The 14,941-nt window shown below is 40.1% G+C and overlaps 1 protein-coding gene across 2 annotated transcripts in view; it reads right to left on the bottom strand.

Annotated features, from left to right (window-relative positions):
- The window catches only part of CCNY (cyclin Y), a 122,962-nt gene that overhangs the window by 8,604 nt on the left and 99,417 nt on the right, over positions 1-14,941 (bottom strand). For both annotated transcript variants that reach the window (XM_075212068.1, XM_075212069.1), the window contains exons 2-7: positions 11,773-11,847; positions 10,970-11,004; positions 8,193-8,293; positions 5,714-5,749; positions 4,434-4,491; positions 1,146-1,265 (exon numbers count right to left, since the gene is read on the bottom strand). In XM_075212068.1, coding sequence (XP_075068169.1) covers positions 1,146-1,265; positions 4,434-4,491; positions 5,714-5,749; positions 8,193-8,293; positions 10,970-11,004; positions 11,773-11,847 — 425 coding nt within the window. The remainder of the gene's footprint in view (positions 1-1,145; positions 1,266-4,433; positions 4,492-5,713; positions 5,750-8,192; positions 8,294-10,969; positions 11,005-11,772; positions 11,848-14,941) is intronic.

Here is a 14,941-nt window from a genome sequence, read left to right as displayed (position 1 = left end):
CAAGATTAGCTTGATCACATTTTAGGACTTGGTGAGAAATAGATGATTGATAATTGTGTCCTGCTATGCATAAAATACGAGTTTGAAAGAGTGTTCTTTTCATGTGGTTGCACATTCATGTACACACATGGTGACCCAGCCAGCGGTGGATCTAGGTGGCCATCGCTGAACATTACATACATGTCCCTGCTGGCTGAGATGCAGACAGTGACTCCTACCCGACAACTCTGGATACTCTTGTATTTAAACAACACAAACACAATCAGAGAGGCCGGGCAGCATCCTCTGCATGGTCTCTGCTCTCTGCACCAGTCTGAGGATGTATAAAACCAGCTGCTCCCCTTATCTACGCCCGGCTATGATGTGTCTGACTTATTAAATGCATCTGGAGTCCAGTTGAAATAATAGATCAGATATCAGAATAATTAAATGCAGTACCATAGGTCGATAGAAAGCAGTATGTAATTTAATTTCCTCCGGCTTTCCCAGCATCCTCTTCAGGACGGAGTAGAAGATGTTTCAATTTCAGATGTTCCATGAACTACAGTTTCCTATAACCAAGGTCTCACCCGCTTGTGTTTTAACAACAACGGCAGGGACCACAACAATGGTGTAAGGTGCATGTCAACATACACGGATTATTAAGGGAGCAGCATAAAAAGCCCTAGTACCCAGAGACAACCATGTGTTACCTAAGTATGGCTGCCAGCCATCGGTGCATTATATTAAAGAAAATAATAGAGAGGGGAGAACTGCATCATGTGATGGAAGGAACAGGACAGGGATGTCTAAGCCTTGTTCTCAGCTCTGTTATGGGAGAACAAGGCTGTGTCTGCTTCCCAACGCAGGACTACGATAAACAATCTGTCCCAATATTTAGTGCGCCTCTACATATGCCTATAGGGATTTGAATTAAAAATAGTTTTACATTCTGAAGCATCCCTTGTCTTCAGCCTTACACAGACTGATCAGCCCATGAAGAATCAGAAACTTTGGAGGGGAAACTGCCATTGTCTTAGTGGGTTGAAATTGGAGCTCTATACAAAAGTAATTCCCAATATTAAATGCTCTGGCATCATTGTAAGAATGTCATCATCCATGTAAAAATGCCCCCTCCCCTCTCAAACAAGAGAGCACACACTTACCAAGGTCACTATAGCACATTCAGCGGTCAGCTGGGCCGCACTGAAGAGCGTCCTCACAAAGCGATATATGTGTTTCTGTTCCGGGTCGTGCTTCTCGTAGTCTGATGGTATTTCTGATTTCTGCAATTGTAAATTAGATTTTTATATATGCCCGTCGTTGTGAGCCCCTAGATCAAGGATGAAGCCCCACAATGATCGGACATAGGGAACTTTAAACCTGAGAGGGCCTAACTAGCACTTTAGCTCAATTCATATACACATCCCTCCATACTGTATGTAACGGTGTGCACAATACATAGCTGAAGGGTCTCTAGACTTAGAGGACCAGTCACCAATCAGACTGGGGCTTTGTATTTTATTGTTACTTATTTTAAAGAGAGGTGATTGATTAACTTCCAATACATAACTCCTCCCACCCAGTTCTCCAGTAACAGCTCTCACAGCTGCCTGTCTCTCAGCCTGCCAATCATGTGACCATGGATGAACGACTTAGAATAATCTGTGTGGTCCCAGGGAATTACATACGGAGCTGGAATCACAAGGCAATGTGTTGTTTAGTCTTATTACGGCTAAGGGAAATATTACATTGAGTTTTGCTCAGCAGTGGCCCATGTTTCCGTCAATTTCAGTGCATATGGAGGATGTAAATGCAAATTCAACTAGTCCAAGGGCTGCACCAATGCTTGCAACATTTTTCATTTACATACCAATTTATGAGTGTCAAAAGCAGCACCTTAATTTAAAGTAACATATATGGTTCACGTCTCTTTCCCTATTCGATATAGCTGACCACCTACTTTTCCTCAACACACTTCATTCCCTTGGACTTCACAGCAGTGTTCTCTCCTGGTTCACCTCCTACCTTTCTGAACACTCCCTCAGTGTCTACTACTCACACATCCTGTCTACCACTTCCTCTATCTGTTGGGGGTTCTCAAAGCTCTGTTCTTGTCCTGCTTTTCTCTTGGTGACCTTAAAGGCTCTTTTGACTGCCACTACAACCTCTATGCAAATGGCCAATCTACCTCTCCTCCCCTGCACCCACTTCTCTTTTATTCCCTGTGTTCAACTATCTGCCATCTCCACCTGGATGTTCTAACACTACCTCGCTAAAGCTCAAATTGTCCACAACGGAGCTCGTGTTACCACCTCCTAATGTCACTATCCCTCCTCTAGTCTCCCTTATGGTTCACAAGATCACTATCTGCTTTATTCCCCAAGCTCACTGCTGCGGTATCATTCTTGACTTTGCCCTCTTTCTCCTTTGTCCTACACATCCACCATGAGCTGTCTTAACTCTACCTCCGTCTAAACATTACCAGAATATGATACTTTATCACTCAGGACGGTAACAACACCTTTATCCATTCGCTTAATATCTACCACCTAGACTACTGCAAACCTAAAACTATCTGGCCTTTACCTCCCCCATCTTTCCCTTCTACAATTCGTCCTAAATGTAGGGGTATGAGGATACTGGGTTTTTAGAACCGAAGTTCACTAGGTTACCCGGCCCCCCTTAGCTTCAGAAATCACACAGGCAAGGAGGAGAATGAAAGATACAATGCTATATTTACTATTCTTACAGTAAAACAACAGAATATAAAACTACACACTTCAAACAGGTCAGTGGATCACCAGTGTCAATAGGAGTAACAGCAAGATTTCCCACCCATCTTAACCACGCAAAAGTTCCACAGGCAAGAGTCTGTCAACAAGGGGCGAGACTGAACTTTTGCTCTTATCATTCTGTACCCACTGCACCACTCTGCAAATTCCTACTCTGGCTCTCCATTTCCTCCAGAATTCAATACAAGCTACTCACCCCTCACCTTCAAAGCCCTCGCTACTCCTCCCCTCTGACCTCATCACGAGATACACTCCTTCTTAAACCTGTCTCTGACCTTCGCCTCTCCTAGTCTTACTCCTGCCTCCAAGACGTCTACCATGTTGCTCCATTTGGAATTTCTTACCCGCTTGATCAGACTCGTCCTCAACCTTTCAAGCACTCTCTCTTCTCCCACCTCTTCACTATAACCTACCTTCCCCACCTGATAGGACTCCCTCTGTATATTCTACCAGCTCCACTCCCATATTCACTGAGTCAAACTAGCTCCTATTGCCTCAGCATTGCCTTCTCCCTCTAGACTACGTTCTCCTGAGCAGGGTCCTCTACACACTTTGTTGTACGTCTGCACCTCCTTCATAAACTCTGTCTGTACTTGTTTTTATGTGCGATTGTATTTTCTATGAACTGTAGCTGCAGAGTTTTATGATGTCTTACAAATAAACTATGATGGCTCACTGGGCACCATATTAATTGTAAGTCATTGGGGATATTTAATAAGGGTGGGAAGAATCTAAAAATGTTCTTCAATGTACGCCATATTTTTTATTTAGGATGTAAAAAAGTTTCCTATGTTATAGAAAACAATACTTTTTTAGAACATAGCAGTTTTTATAGTCATTCTCTTCAGCCATATTTCCTAATGAGCGCCTTCAACAGCAGGGACTATAATGAAGAGCGCGTAAGAGCATAGATTGTAAGCTTGTGAGCAGGGTCCGCTTCCCTCTCTGTATGTATTTCCCAGTATTGTTTTATTACTGTTTGTTCCCAATTGTAAAGTTCTAAGGAATCTGCTGCGACTATATAACTAAATGTTGATGATGATAAGATATGATTTGGGCAGCACGGTGGCTAAGTGGTTAGCACTTCTGCCTCACAGCGCTGTGGTCGTGAGTTCAATCTCGATCTGTGTGGAGTTTGTATGTTCTCCCCGTGTTTGCTCCAGTTTCCTCCCAAACCTCAAAAACAAATTGGCCCTAGTACATTTCCATGTAAAATCATAACACAGCCCTAGTGATTTTATATAGTGTACTGACCTTTGAGGTGTTTTGACTTCGCAGTGTTACATTTTTCCTTACATATATTTTTATTTAAAATAAATGCATAAAAGACAGATAATATAATTCATTAATCCACACTGAGAGGCTGACACACAGACTGACATTGACAGAAGTCCTCCCACTTACCTGATTGGCTGACAACTCTGCATCAGTAGATTGTCATAGGAGCGTAGGGGAAATTCTTCAGATACAGCCTTACATGGACTCTACATAAACGCACTAAGCTGGTAACTGCATTGGCCAAAACTGGTGTGTAATTGGAGCGTTCTGACATCAAAATCATCATCATCCCCATTTAAATGCACCAAATCATATACATATTATTTACATAGCACATAGCCCATATTCAATTAGTATAAAAAGTATCATAAAATTACTTACAGAAAGAGGATGAAGCTTTTCATCAAAAATGTCTAATAACAATCTGCCATCTCCATCTCTACAGGAACAAAATAAAAGAGGATACATACACAAAGGTTGAACTTTAAATACAGTGTTTTGGACACAAAAAATGGTCCCCCACAAAAAAAAACAACTATATTAATGACAATAAAATCAAGGAGATTATTTTTCCATCGTTTTATACGCAAAAGTCTGACTGATTGCTTGGTAAGCAGCCTAGTCTATTACTACAGTAACCAGCAGATGGCGCCACGAGAACACAATCTGAAGTCTCACATAAAAATTCAAGCCCAGCTGCCTGAGCAGTTTGTGGCTAAAACCTCCTATGGAACTCCGCTGGAAATGTTTTCTGGAATCCATCTCAAAACCCATTTTGCTTTCCACGATTTCAGCCATGTAGCCAACATTGCAGTTGTCAGATTAGATTTCCAATCAAATTAAAAACGTAAGACGGGTGAACCATCAAAAATATGCTGAGATGGTTGAATGGAAACGCGGAATGACAACCAAAGGCGCAAATCAGAATAATTTGAAAGTCAGATCATTTAAATGTATTCAGTTTGCATTTATTATAGATCTGAAACATGGCTTCTGTATCTCTGCTCGTGGACAGGTTTATCAAGTTATGTGAGGTTATGTCTGTTTGTGAGATCTCCATGCCTGAGCTTCATCATGATTCCCTGGGTAGATGCATTTTACCATCCACATCCTTCAATGTGATCAGTAGGAGGGTGATGAATTGTGCATCTATTAGAGCCACAGTAACATAGGCACCTATATATGCTTGGCCTTTTTATAGAGACCAGCTCTGCACTGACCAATCAGGGTCTGGTTTTCGCTATGTCTCCCTGTTCTAGTGGAAACCAGCAGATGCTGTGTAGTGTTGGGTGAGTATTGCATAGTGCCTGTTTTTTTACATTATTTACAGTACTTTAAACAGTGTTGGTCCTTTGATCTATAGGGGTGGGGGGGTAGTCTTATCATTGTTATGGGACCAGCCCCCTAGGAAAAAATGGTGGAGCAATGGTATTCCAGTGATTGACTATTGCCATTGCTTTGTAAATGGGGATTGGGGTTCCCTATTTGGGCAAAATAGGATGAATTCTCTAATGGATTTTACATTTACATTTACCATAATAAAATGCATAATATTATTAAAAGCATATATATATATATATATATATATATATATATATATATATATATATATATATATATATATTTTATTTATTTATTTTTTTTTTTCGTTTTCAGCTTACCTGTTTTTTATGTGGTAGTATATTGCAAGTGCTACGCTGTAAAACAAAATCACAGGTTTAACTTATATTTTACATTGCATACACAACTGAGCATACAGCAAGCACACATTACTTGTATCTGCAAAATAAGTCCTATACCAGTGTTCAGTAATAGCAGCTAACAAAAGTCTGTTAGACAACATAATTAATGTTTTACAATAGTAAAACTCTCCCTCCCCCCCCCCCCCCCAAAAAAAACCTGAGTAATTGTCCATGTTGTGTTTTATGAGCTGCCTACATAGAATGTACCAACAGGGTGCACAAAGCTGCACCACAAATCTGCTGCTGCCAAATTATTATATAAGGATCTATTGGAAGCCTGATTTCGGTATGTGCAAATGGGAGAAAATTAAACCACGCCTGTAAGTCCCTTCCTGGAAGGAGACGGTTGCTTTCAACTAGAATGACTCTTACGTTTATGTCTATACCACTATAGAGTTATAGTGTAACTTTTACATTTATGCCTATACTACTATATAGTTATAGAGTAACTCTTCCTTTTATGTTTATACCACTATAGGGTTATAAAGTAACTTTTACGTTTATGTCTATACCACTATAGAGTTATAGAGTGACTCTTACGTTTATGTCTATACCACTATAGAGTTATAAAGTAACTTTTATGTTTATGTCTATACCATTATAGGGTTATAGAGTAACTTTTACGCTTATGTCTAAACCAGTATAGAGTTACAGAGTAACTTTTACGTTTATGTCTATACCACTATAGGGTTATAGAGTGACTCTTACGTTTATGTATATACCATTATAGGGTTCTAGAGTAACGCTTACTTTTATGTTTATACCACTATAGAGTTATAGAGTGACTTTTATAGGGAATTCCAGTGTTTGCCATTTATTAAGACAAGAAGAATATTTGTTTCCACCACCGAGAGATTGTCATCTGCAACACTTGGGGTTTTATTTTGCCCTTCTCTGGAACAACACAGCTAGAATTTAGCCCTTTGTATTTTTTCAGCCCTGCTTAGTACAATAAACAAGATGGAATTTAACTGTCTCATATGACAATCGGGCCATGAGCAGGCCACACATTTAGGAGAAGCGTGGGCAGGTGTAAGTATATCATGTGTACTACAGTAATGCTTATCTACATTAATCACTCGCAACCATTATTATTATTATATATTTTTCAGAGAACCTACATTTTATATTCACTTATTACATAGTACCCTGTGTCACACTTCCGCTATTTAAGAAAACTTGACCTGCAGAATGTTTGTGCATATAGTTTAGATATAAATATGTCTTTCCACAGGAAACCACACATGTGAAATGAGCAACAAATAAACGTCTCTTCTAGCTATATAAATCCATCCATCTTCATATAAACCGTAGCGTTCTGAAATGTGCTACTGTATCACCTCTGGACTTAAGATTTATTTTATGTGCACAGTACAGATGGCTGAAAGAGAGACTAGCTTGAGGTCACAGCTAATTGTATTACTAACCACAAGGAGAGCCTATTCCTATATGTGTTATTAACCAGACGCTGAATCCTGCCCCATAGTCTGCAGCACTTGGGGCAAGTTTATCGAATAAGAAACAGGAAGTCTATCGCTAGACCATATTGTCAAAATCTGTAAAAAACAGCCTAATACCCTTCCTCAAACCAGATAAAAAATGCAGCATTTTTAAACGAGAAGTAAAAGTAAAAGTAATATTTTGCTCTGAAACTCTGATTCCCTCATCTAGCAGAACTGCAAGTATTTAAAGATTTGCATGATGCAAATAGGTTTCCTTGGCTATGCTAGTCATCTGTAGCCTGGAAGTGGCTTTATTAGTAATATTAGATTTTATCCTCTTCTGGATAGACATTTTTCAGAGTAGGAGTAAGAATATTTCATAACACTGAGGTTCAAGAGATTTAATCCCTGCAGTTCTACTGGTCGAGTAGAAAGCGAATTATTGGCAAAAAATATTTTTACTTTGAGTTTTTTTTTAAGAACTGCTTAGTTTGTTGTATATTCACTGTGGTGGTTTTCAGGTACCGCTGAGTTTGGAGAAAGGCAAATAGGAAGGATTGTCACAAAGGAGCTTACATTTTATACTGCTATTTGAAAAATATGTAAATAGGGACAAAATAGGGACATCACCTGTCATGGCAGTCAGCTTCCGCTAGGATAAATGTGTAAGCTTGTACTTGTGACATAAAACATACAGTAGAATATATACACAAAGGGTTATATTTACTAAGCTGCGGGTTTGAAAAAGTGGAGGTGTTGCCTATAGCAACCAATCAGATTCTAGATGTCATTTTGTAGAATGTACTAAATAAATGATAACTAGAATCTGATTGGTTGCTATAGGCAACATCTCCACTTTTTCAAACCCGCAGTTTAGTAAATATACCCTAAAGTGTGATGTTCCCGGCTGTGGGTAATATTAATGTCACATAAACAAAGAGTGAATGCACACCCACCATTTAATTGTATACTTGAGGTTAGGTTGGCTGACTGTGCTGTCATCAAGAAATATTGTAGAACAGGAGCTGTACTTCCTCCTCAGTTGTCCTGGAGGATGCTATGGAAGAAATGACAAGTACACAGTCTATATTATAAGTACACAATGTAATTAATGCATCAGCATATGACAAGAGAGAATGAGAGGTCACAGAACAAAATTGTGTACCCCAATATTATACAGTAAACATAAAACAGTGGCCTTTTAAGGCCAACGACAGCTTCCCGACTAAATGAACCCACGTGTCTGTGTGATGTGAATGATTGAACATCCTTTGTAATACGTTGCAACTGGGGCTCGATGCTAGTAACCCCTCTGCTGGCCCTTTAGAACAGCCCAGCTTGTCACTGTCAGCTCAACAATAATGAATGAGTCTAAGGCAAATTTGAAAATCGTGGCCTGATTCAAGCTGGCACATGGAACTTGTAAAAATGCAAATGAGTAGTTATTGGCAGACATTTGACGATTTCATAAAATTACTTCTTAAACCAATTTGCAATATGGAAGGCAGAGTAACCACATATATGTGTACTGTATCTCAATGATTCCTTTATGGGCATGTGGAAAATTCACATTTTAGGATTCACCCCCATACAGATTCCATTTATATACAATTCTGAAAAATCCTACAAGGCTTAATAAAAATAAGCAGGAGGGGTTTAAAAGTATATATTACATGTCATTTTAATTTCTTATGGCAATGCCTGTGTCCTGGGCATGAAGGTATTGGCAGAACCCCAAACCAATCATGCATGCGGTCCCTATCTGTTACCCTCCCCAACAGATTTCCATGTCACGTAGTCCCTCATACCAGTGCCTGAGTTTCTACTGGTAACGTTTCATAAGGAAAACAGACAGCACCTACAAAAGTCACTAATGTTTTATTACAATTTGCATTTAGGTCACATCCTATGTAATTGCCGAGTGTTAAAACGAAATCTTAGCATCTCGTCCACGTCTGGCATATGGACGTATTGCTAACAAAGCTGTATATTTTTAGCACACAATGCAGGGGTTAATACCAGGCCTCTGTCAGTTATCTCAGTACATTCTGAAAGGGAAGAACTGCCCTCTGTAGTTGACCTTCATTAAGTCTAAGTGGCATCCATTTATCCTCTCCCTGCAGAAGAGCTGATAGCATTGATTGGAATCACTCTAGCCCTGCTGTAGGACGCACAGAAGTACAGGCTTCTCTGTATGCTAAAACGCAGGTGAATGATATTTATGCGATTCTTGGAGTGGAAATAGAGATCGTCTGTGGGTCAAAATACTGATGCAGCTCCTTTCAGAAAAATAAATAAGACATTTAAAGGTGTAGATTCATATACAGCACAGGATGGTGAACTGACCACACTAGTGTAAGAAGTATGTATAAGATACATTCACATGGGCGCTCTCCACATATTACCTCCTCCACCCGAGTACCGATTCTTTCAACCAGTGCTGTACATCTCAGGTAGGTTTAAACATGGATTATTAACGTCAATGAAAAGCACATGGCCAATATACACACCTAGGCCAAAGCTGGGGGGATTGGACAGAGCATGAGTGCATATTGTACTATATCTTTCCAGCATTGCTGTGTCTTGTATTTCGCGTGCATTGCTCCAAACAATTGACCCTGAGATCCTGACATGTCAGATACTATTGGCTCCAGTTTTTAATGGCTTTTAAAGTAGGGGCTAGCACAAGTAATTCTGTTCTAACGTGACCCTCTGGGCCTGACACAGGAAAATCCTCTAACGACACTGCATGGTTACTCTTGGAATAAGTGGCTAGTGGTTCCATATTGCAAACACTAAGCACTTTCAATGCGGAGCATAAAGATCACGTTGGTCCCTCAGACCGTCATTTACAATCTGGGAGTCAGTCCTGCTACTCTGTCCTCTAAACACAGCAGGCTGAGCAGAGGTCGGTGACCCCCTCCCCTGCGAGCTCCCCAGCTGTATAGATGAGAAGGGGAGGAGCCCTGACTCCTGACCAGCAGTAAGAGGACGGTAACGCTGGATATATACAGACACCAGGGACGCTGGAAGATCTGGCAAACTGTGTTTTCATATTTTTTTTTAAACTAAATTAACTCCACCAAAAGCAACATGTTTACATTTGAGTGGTATTATCCTTTAATGTAGACAATACAATTAAAGAAGTGAATGAAAAAAATAAATAAAAAATGTGTGAAATGACCCCTGTACCAACTGGCACAACCCTGTGTTCACAGTCTCAGGATCTCTGTGGTTGTGGAGGAACTCACCCTCGGCAGGCTCCTGCGCCCTCGGCGGGCCCCTGCGCCCTGGAGTTTAAATGTAAACTGCAGTAGATATCTGTTGTCAAACATGACTTCTCCGATCACCTGTGATGATAACCTCCATCTGCAGCAGTTTACTATGGAATATTGGAACCAGAACAGAGCTTCTCCCAAACCAGGAGGCCACAGACATGGAATCACATACGCACACACAGAGACTTGGCAAATATAGGCGGCAGCTTATTGGATGGCTCTGCCCAGATACAACACAAAGCCAGTGTTCTGCCCCGCACACAATCTGTCTCAGATGGGGCCCAAGGGTGGGGGCTCGGGTACTTTGCCACCAGTTACACTGCAGACAGGGGAGCCTAGAAGGGATGGGCAGGTACAATGTACGATATTGTTGTCAAATGAGTAATCATTGTGCTATAATCCATATTAACCATAAAACAAAACTGTATCACATGTAAACATGCAGGTTTACTCACATGGTTTATGTAGAGGCTCTTCCGCTTTTCTCTCACTGTGGAAATATAAACAAGTAAATGAACTTGACAGCAGCAGAGTTATTCAGTGTTGGAAGATAAATACATAAATTGGGCTGATTCAGAGTAGGACGTTCGCTAGTTTGTGTAGCGCACCTTACGTGAAATTGTACTGAGCATGCTCGCAAGACGAGCCCACGCAACTGCGCTGGATTCATAACCAAAGTGCAAAAACGTCGTGTTCATGCAGATTCAGACCCGGACATTTATAGTAGTACATGTTTTCAGCAGCATCTTTTGCCTATGCTGCAAGGCAGGTGTAACTCCCGGATGATAATGATGCCAGGGTAATGTGTACGCGGATTTGTGGAAGCAAGTAGCTTGTTAGCAAAGTAAATGTCCGCAACTGTTTATTATTTGCGAATTACAATGTTGTTCTTGGCTTATGCCACTGTGACAAAACAGAGGTTTTTTTAACACAATGGAAACTTTCTAAAAAATAAAAATATTTCCCCATAATTTTTACAACCCTTAGAAAACTGGTCATTTGCTCAATTATAAAAAGGTGCAGAAGAATTTCCCATAATAAGCATTTATATTTTGATGTTCCTCCTGGTCAGACATAAATGTAAATACGTAACAGTGCTGCCCTTGTGTCTCTGCATGTAACTGTGGCGTATCTCCGTCCGTATGCAGCGGCGCACACATCCCAATACACGTTCCCAGATGCATCCTAAAGAGGGTATCTACTGGATTTATAAATCTATTCAGACTCAACACTGACAACAAACAATAACGCATCCTACCATCTGTCTGGGATTTGCTGAGGAATATTGTGCTTGCCCGTGGATGATCAGAGGGGTTAAATTCCATATTCATATCTGGAAAAGAAGAACCATATTCCGCTATTAAAATGTGCTTACAGATCATAAAGCAGGGCAATGTGAACACTGCTTATTCTAGCAGACAAATGCAATTTACAGAACAACAAACAATTTGCCATCCAGAGAATAAAGCATTTTTTTCTTTTTTAAACCACCAATTTCTAAACCAGAAGAAATTATTTCTGCATAATAATGCAATCTATAAAGCGAACATGGGAATAAAAAGGCTTCAGTAGATGATAAGAAAATAGGGCCTAGCTCCTGATTATACCAGACGATTAGCTGCCTCAAAGTGATTTTGTTTTTATTTCCATAAGGATAGAAATTTGCTGTAATGAACCCTGAAAACAAAAGGACGTCTGCAAAACGACAACCACAATCTACAGCCTGAGGCATAGATAGGCAACCAACTGGGAACTATAGGAGCCACCTCTGTGGGTGCTCGAGCACCCCAAATATTTGTGCTGCCACAGCTACGGACCTTATTTATCCGTGGCATTATTCAGCTGTATGGGTGGGGTGGGGGGTAACGTGAGCATTTAAAAAAGTTTAATACTATGCTGGGAACCTCATTTTGGGTCTTGACCACTGGTTAAAAATGTTGTTGTTTTTTTTTAACAAAGTATATGTTCTATTATGAACCTAGTAAATTTATGTTGAACGTAGCATTGGTAGCAATCACAGTCATAAGATTAAATTACTCACAGCGTCCTAACACTGCTGTGTCCCCACAGAGCGAGCACCCACTACCACGTGGAGTGGGAGAGGTTACTATAATCCAGTTATACAGACCTGCCTATTTAAACTGACATCATGACAAAAATGTTCAAGCACAAGTCGAGATGGTAATCTCACTAATGCGATAAATTACAGTAATTATAAACATGCCACCCATTAAGCACAACAAAAGGAAATCTTGGGTTTTATTTCATGTGAAAGACCGGACGGTACTCTGTAGAAAATGCAGGTCTGCAGTATAAGCTACAGAACAGAACCTAAGACAATAAATATAAATTTACTGAAACAACTTGGAGGACAGGACATACACACTAAAATATGGTGCAATTTTTATTGTACTACAGTAAAATACATTAGTGTTGCACTACACTCTACACATATGTGCAGGTGTAACATTACATCTTCAAGAAATACAGTTAACTATAAAACTTTTGGCCATTCAAAGTTACAAGAATATCCTCCAGTGGTCCCCATCCCTAAATGGGCCCCTAAAACATGTTCTACACAAGGAAAACATTGGAAAGACTTTATTGCTGTCTAATACAACAAAATTCTGATTATTAATATCTAGCTGGTAAATGTTGATTTTACGATATGAATTTGGAAGAAAATGAATGAGCATTTACTATTTTTTCTAAAATGCAGAAGCTGCAGTAACCTCATTACTTCATGGACTGGTTTATAAGGTTTCTATCTATGAGACTGATCTACATGGTGCCTCTTCTGGATAAACCATATTGGTATTACTGCTGTGTACAAATGGCTTCTTTACTGCAATCATCTGTGTGGTCCAATAAAACAAGTTTATTTCACGCTACAAAGTGATAGGAGGATAAACTCATCTATTTTGGGTGCACGAATTTTAAACATTGTCATGATGATTTACACTGTTACAAACATTTAAATTTGAAAGAGCAAAGACGGTTTACTATTAAATGATTTAGTCCTGAATAATCCAGCATAAAAACTGGAAAAAATTGACAATTTAAGAGCTAATGCATAATTTACTCATGGTTCAATGGCTTTAAATGTGCTGTCTGCCACCTCAGCCAACATCAATGCAGAACTCCATGGCTCCATCTACACACAGTGCATGTGTGGCCCTCCAACCTCCAAAAGGGTCACAAATTACCCTTAATTTTAATACAGCTTTAGCACCCCCACATCACTCATCCCAAAATCCCACCATATGGCACTTACTCCAAAATATCACATGTCCTCAGACCCCCTTGTCACAAAATATCTCTGCAAACCCACACATATTCTGAAAATCCCCCACATGCCACTCAGGTCTCCCCAAGGACCTCTTTACATCGCCCTTCAGACCTCCACACACATTCCTGCACTGATAGACCTTGCAAGAGGAAGGAGGGAGAGGAAATACTCCAGAATTCTTGCACAAATGGAGACACTACCACCAAAAAAGTTTTTACACTTTGTAAACAAGGCCATTGAGTTTTCCTTCAACAATAAGACAATTTCATTCCTGTGTTATTTTTAGTACCCAGGAAACAGTGATTGAGGCCACCCTTATTGAAACTGCAGGTGTTTGTAATATAAAGTCTTAAACAGAGATAAATTATTGCAATTCTATCCCACTCTTCCCTAGAAAAATGTTCAAGGCCAATCAAATTGCCAGGGGATCTCCTATGCACAGCTGTCTATAGGTCATTCTACAGACTTTCTGACTAGACCTCTGGCTTGGCTAATCCATCTTCCTTTTCTGAAGCCATTGCTTGGTTGACATTGATTTGTGCTTTAGATCGTTATCGTGTTGGAAGGTGAAATTCCTCTTCACCTGTCCAAAGCTGGGTACACACTAAAGAATTGTTCAGACCGACGTGCTATCTCAAACGATTATACCTACGACTGAAGGTCCGATCAGTCTGGCGGTTCATGCATACACACCGACACGGTTTACCTTCAGATCTGTGCTCTTCATCTGGTCCTTTGTCTGGTCCTCTAGTCCGGAGAATGACAGCACAATATTCATTCATTCACTACCGTCACATTGTCACACTGATTAAAATCACCTTGTTATAGCTATCCACATGTCCTAACGAATTTCGTTAGCTTCTATGACTCTGAAACAAAATATTCTGTCTCAGCGCTGTAGAAGGAATAATTCATTTGTTCGTTCTGTCTACATTTATTCACTCTGACCTTCAGTGCTAACATCGTCTAAAAAGAGCCCGACTCTGTAAACTCTATGGAGATCGTCAGCATGAGTGCAAACGCACTACGTGATCGTTAGATTAATCGGAAAAAATTGAACAGTACGACCAACCAAATGAGGCGATAATCGTCTATTTGGGCAGACTTTCGACCATCGTGTCACTACAGACACTGACCC

The sequence above is a fragment of the Mixophyes fleayi genome, chromosome 5 (genome assembly GCF_038048845.1).
Source record: "Mixophyes fleayi isolate aMixFle1 chromosome 5, aMixFle1.hap1, whole genome shotgun sequence".
NCBI lineage: Eukaryota > Metazoa > Chordata > Amphibia > Anura > Limnodynastidae > Mixophyes > Mixophyes fleayi.
The sequence above is the reverse complement of the archived record's forward strand: the minus strand, read 5'-3'. Positions and strand labels throughout refer to the sequence as shown.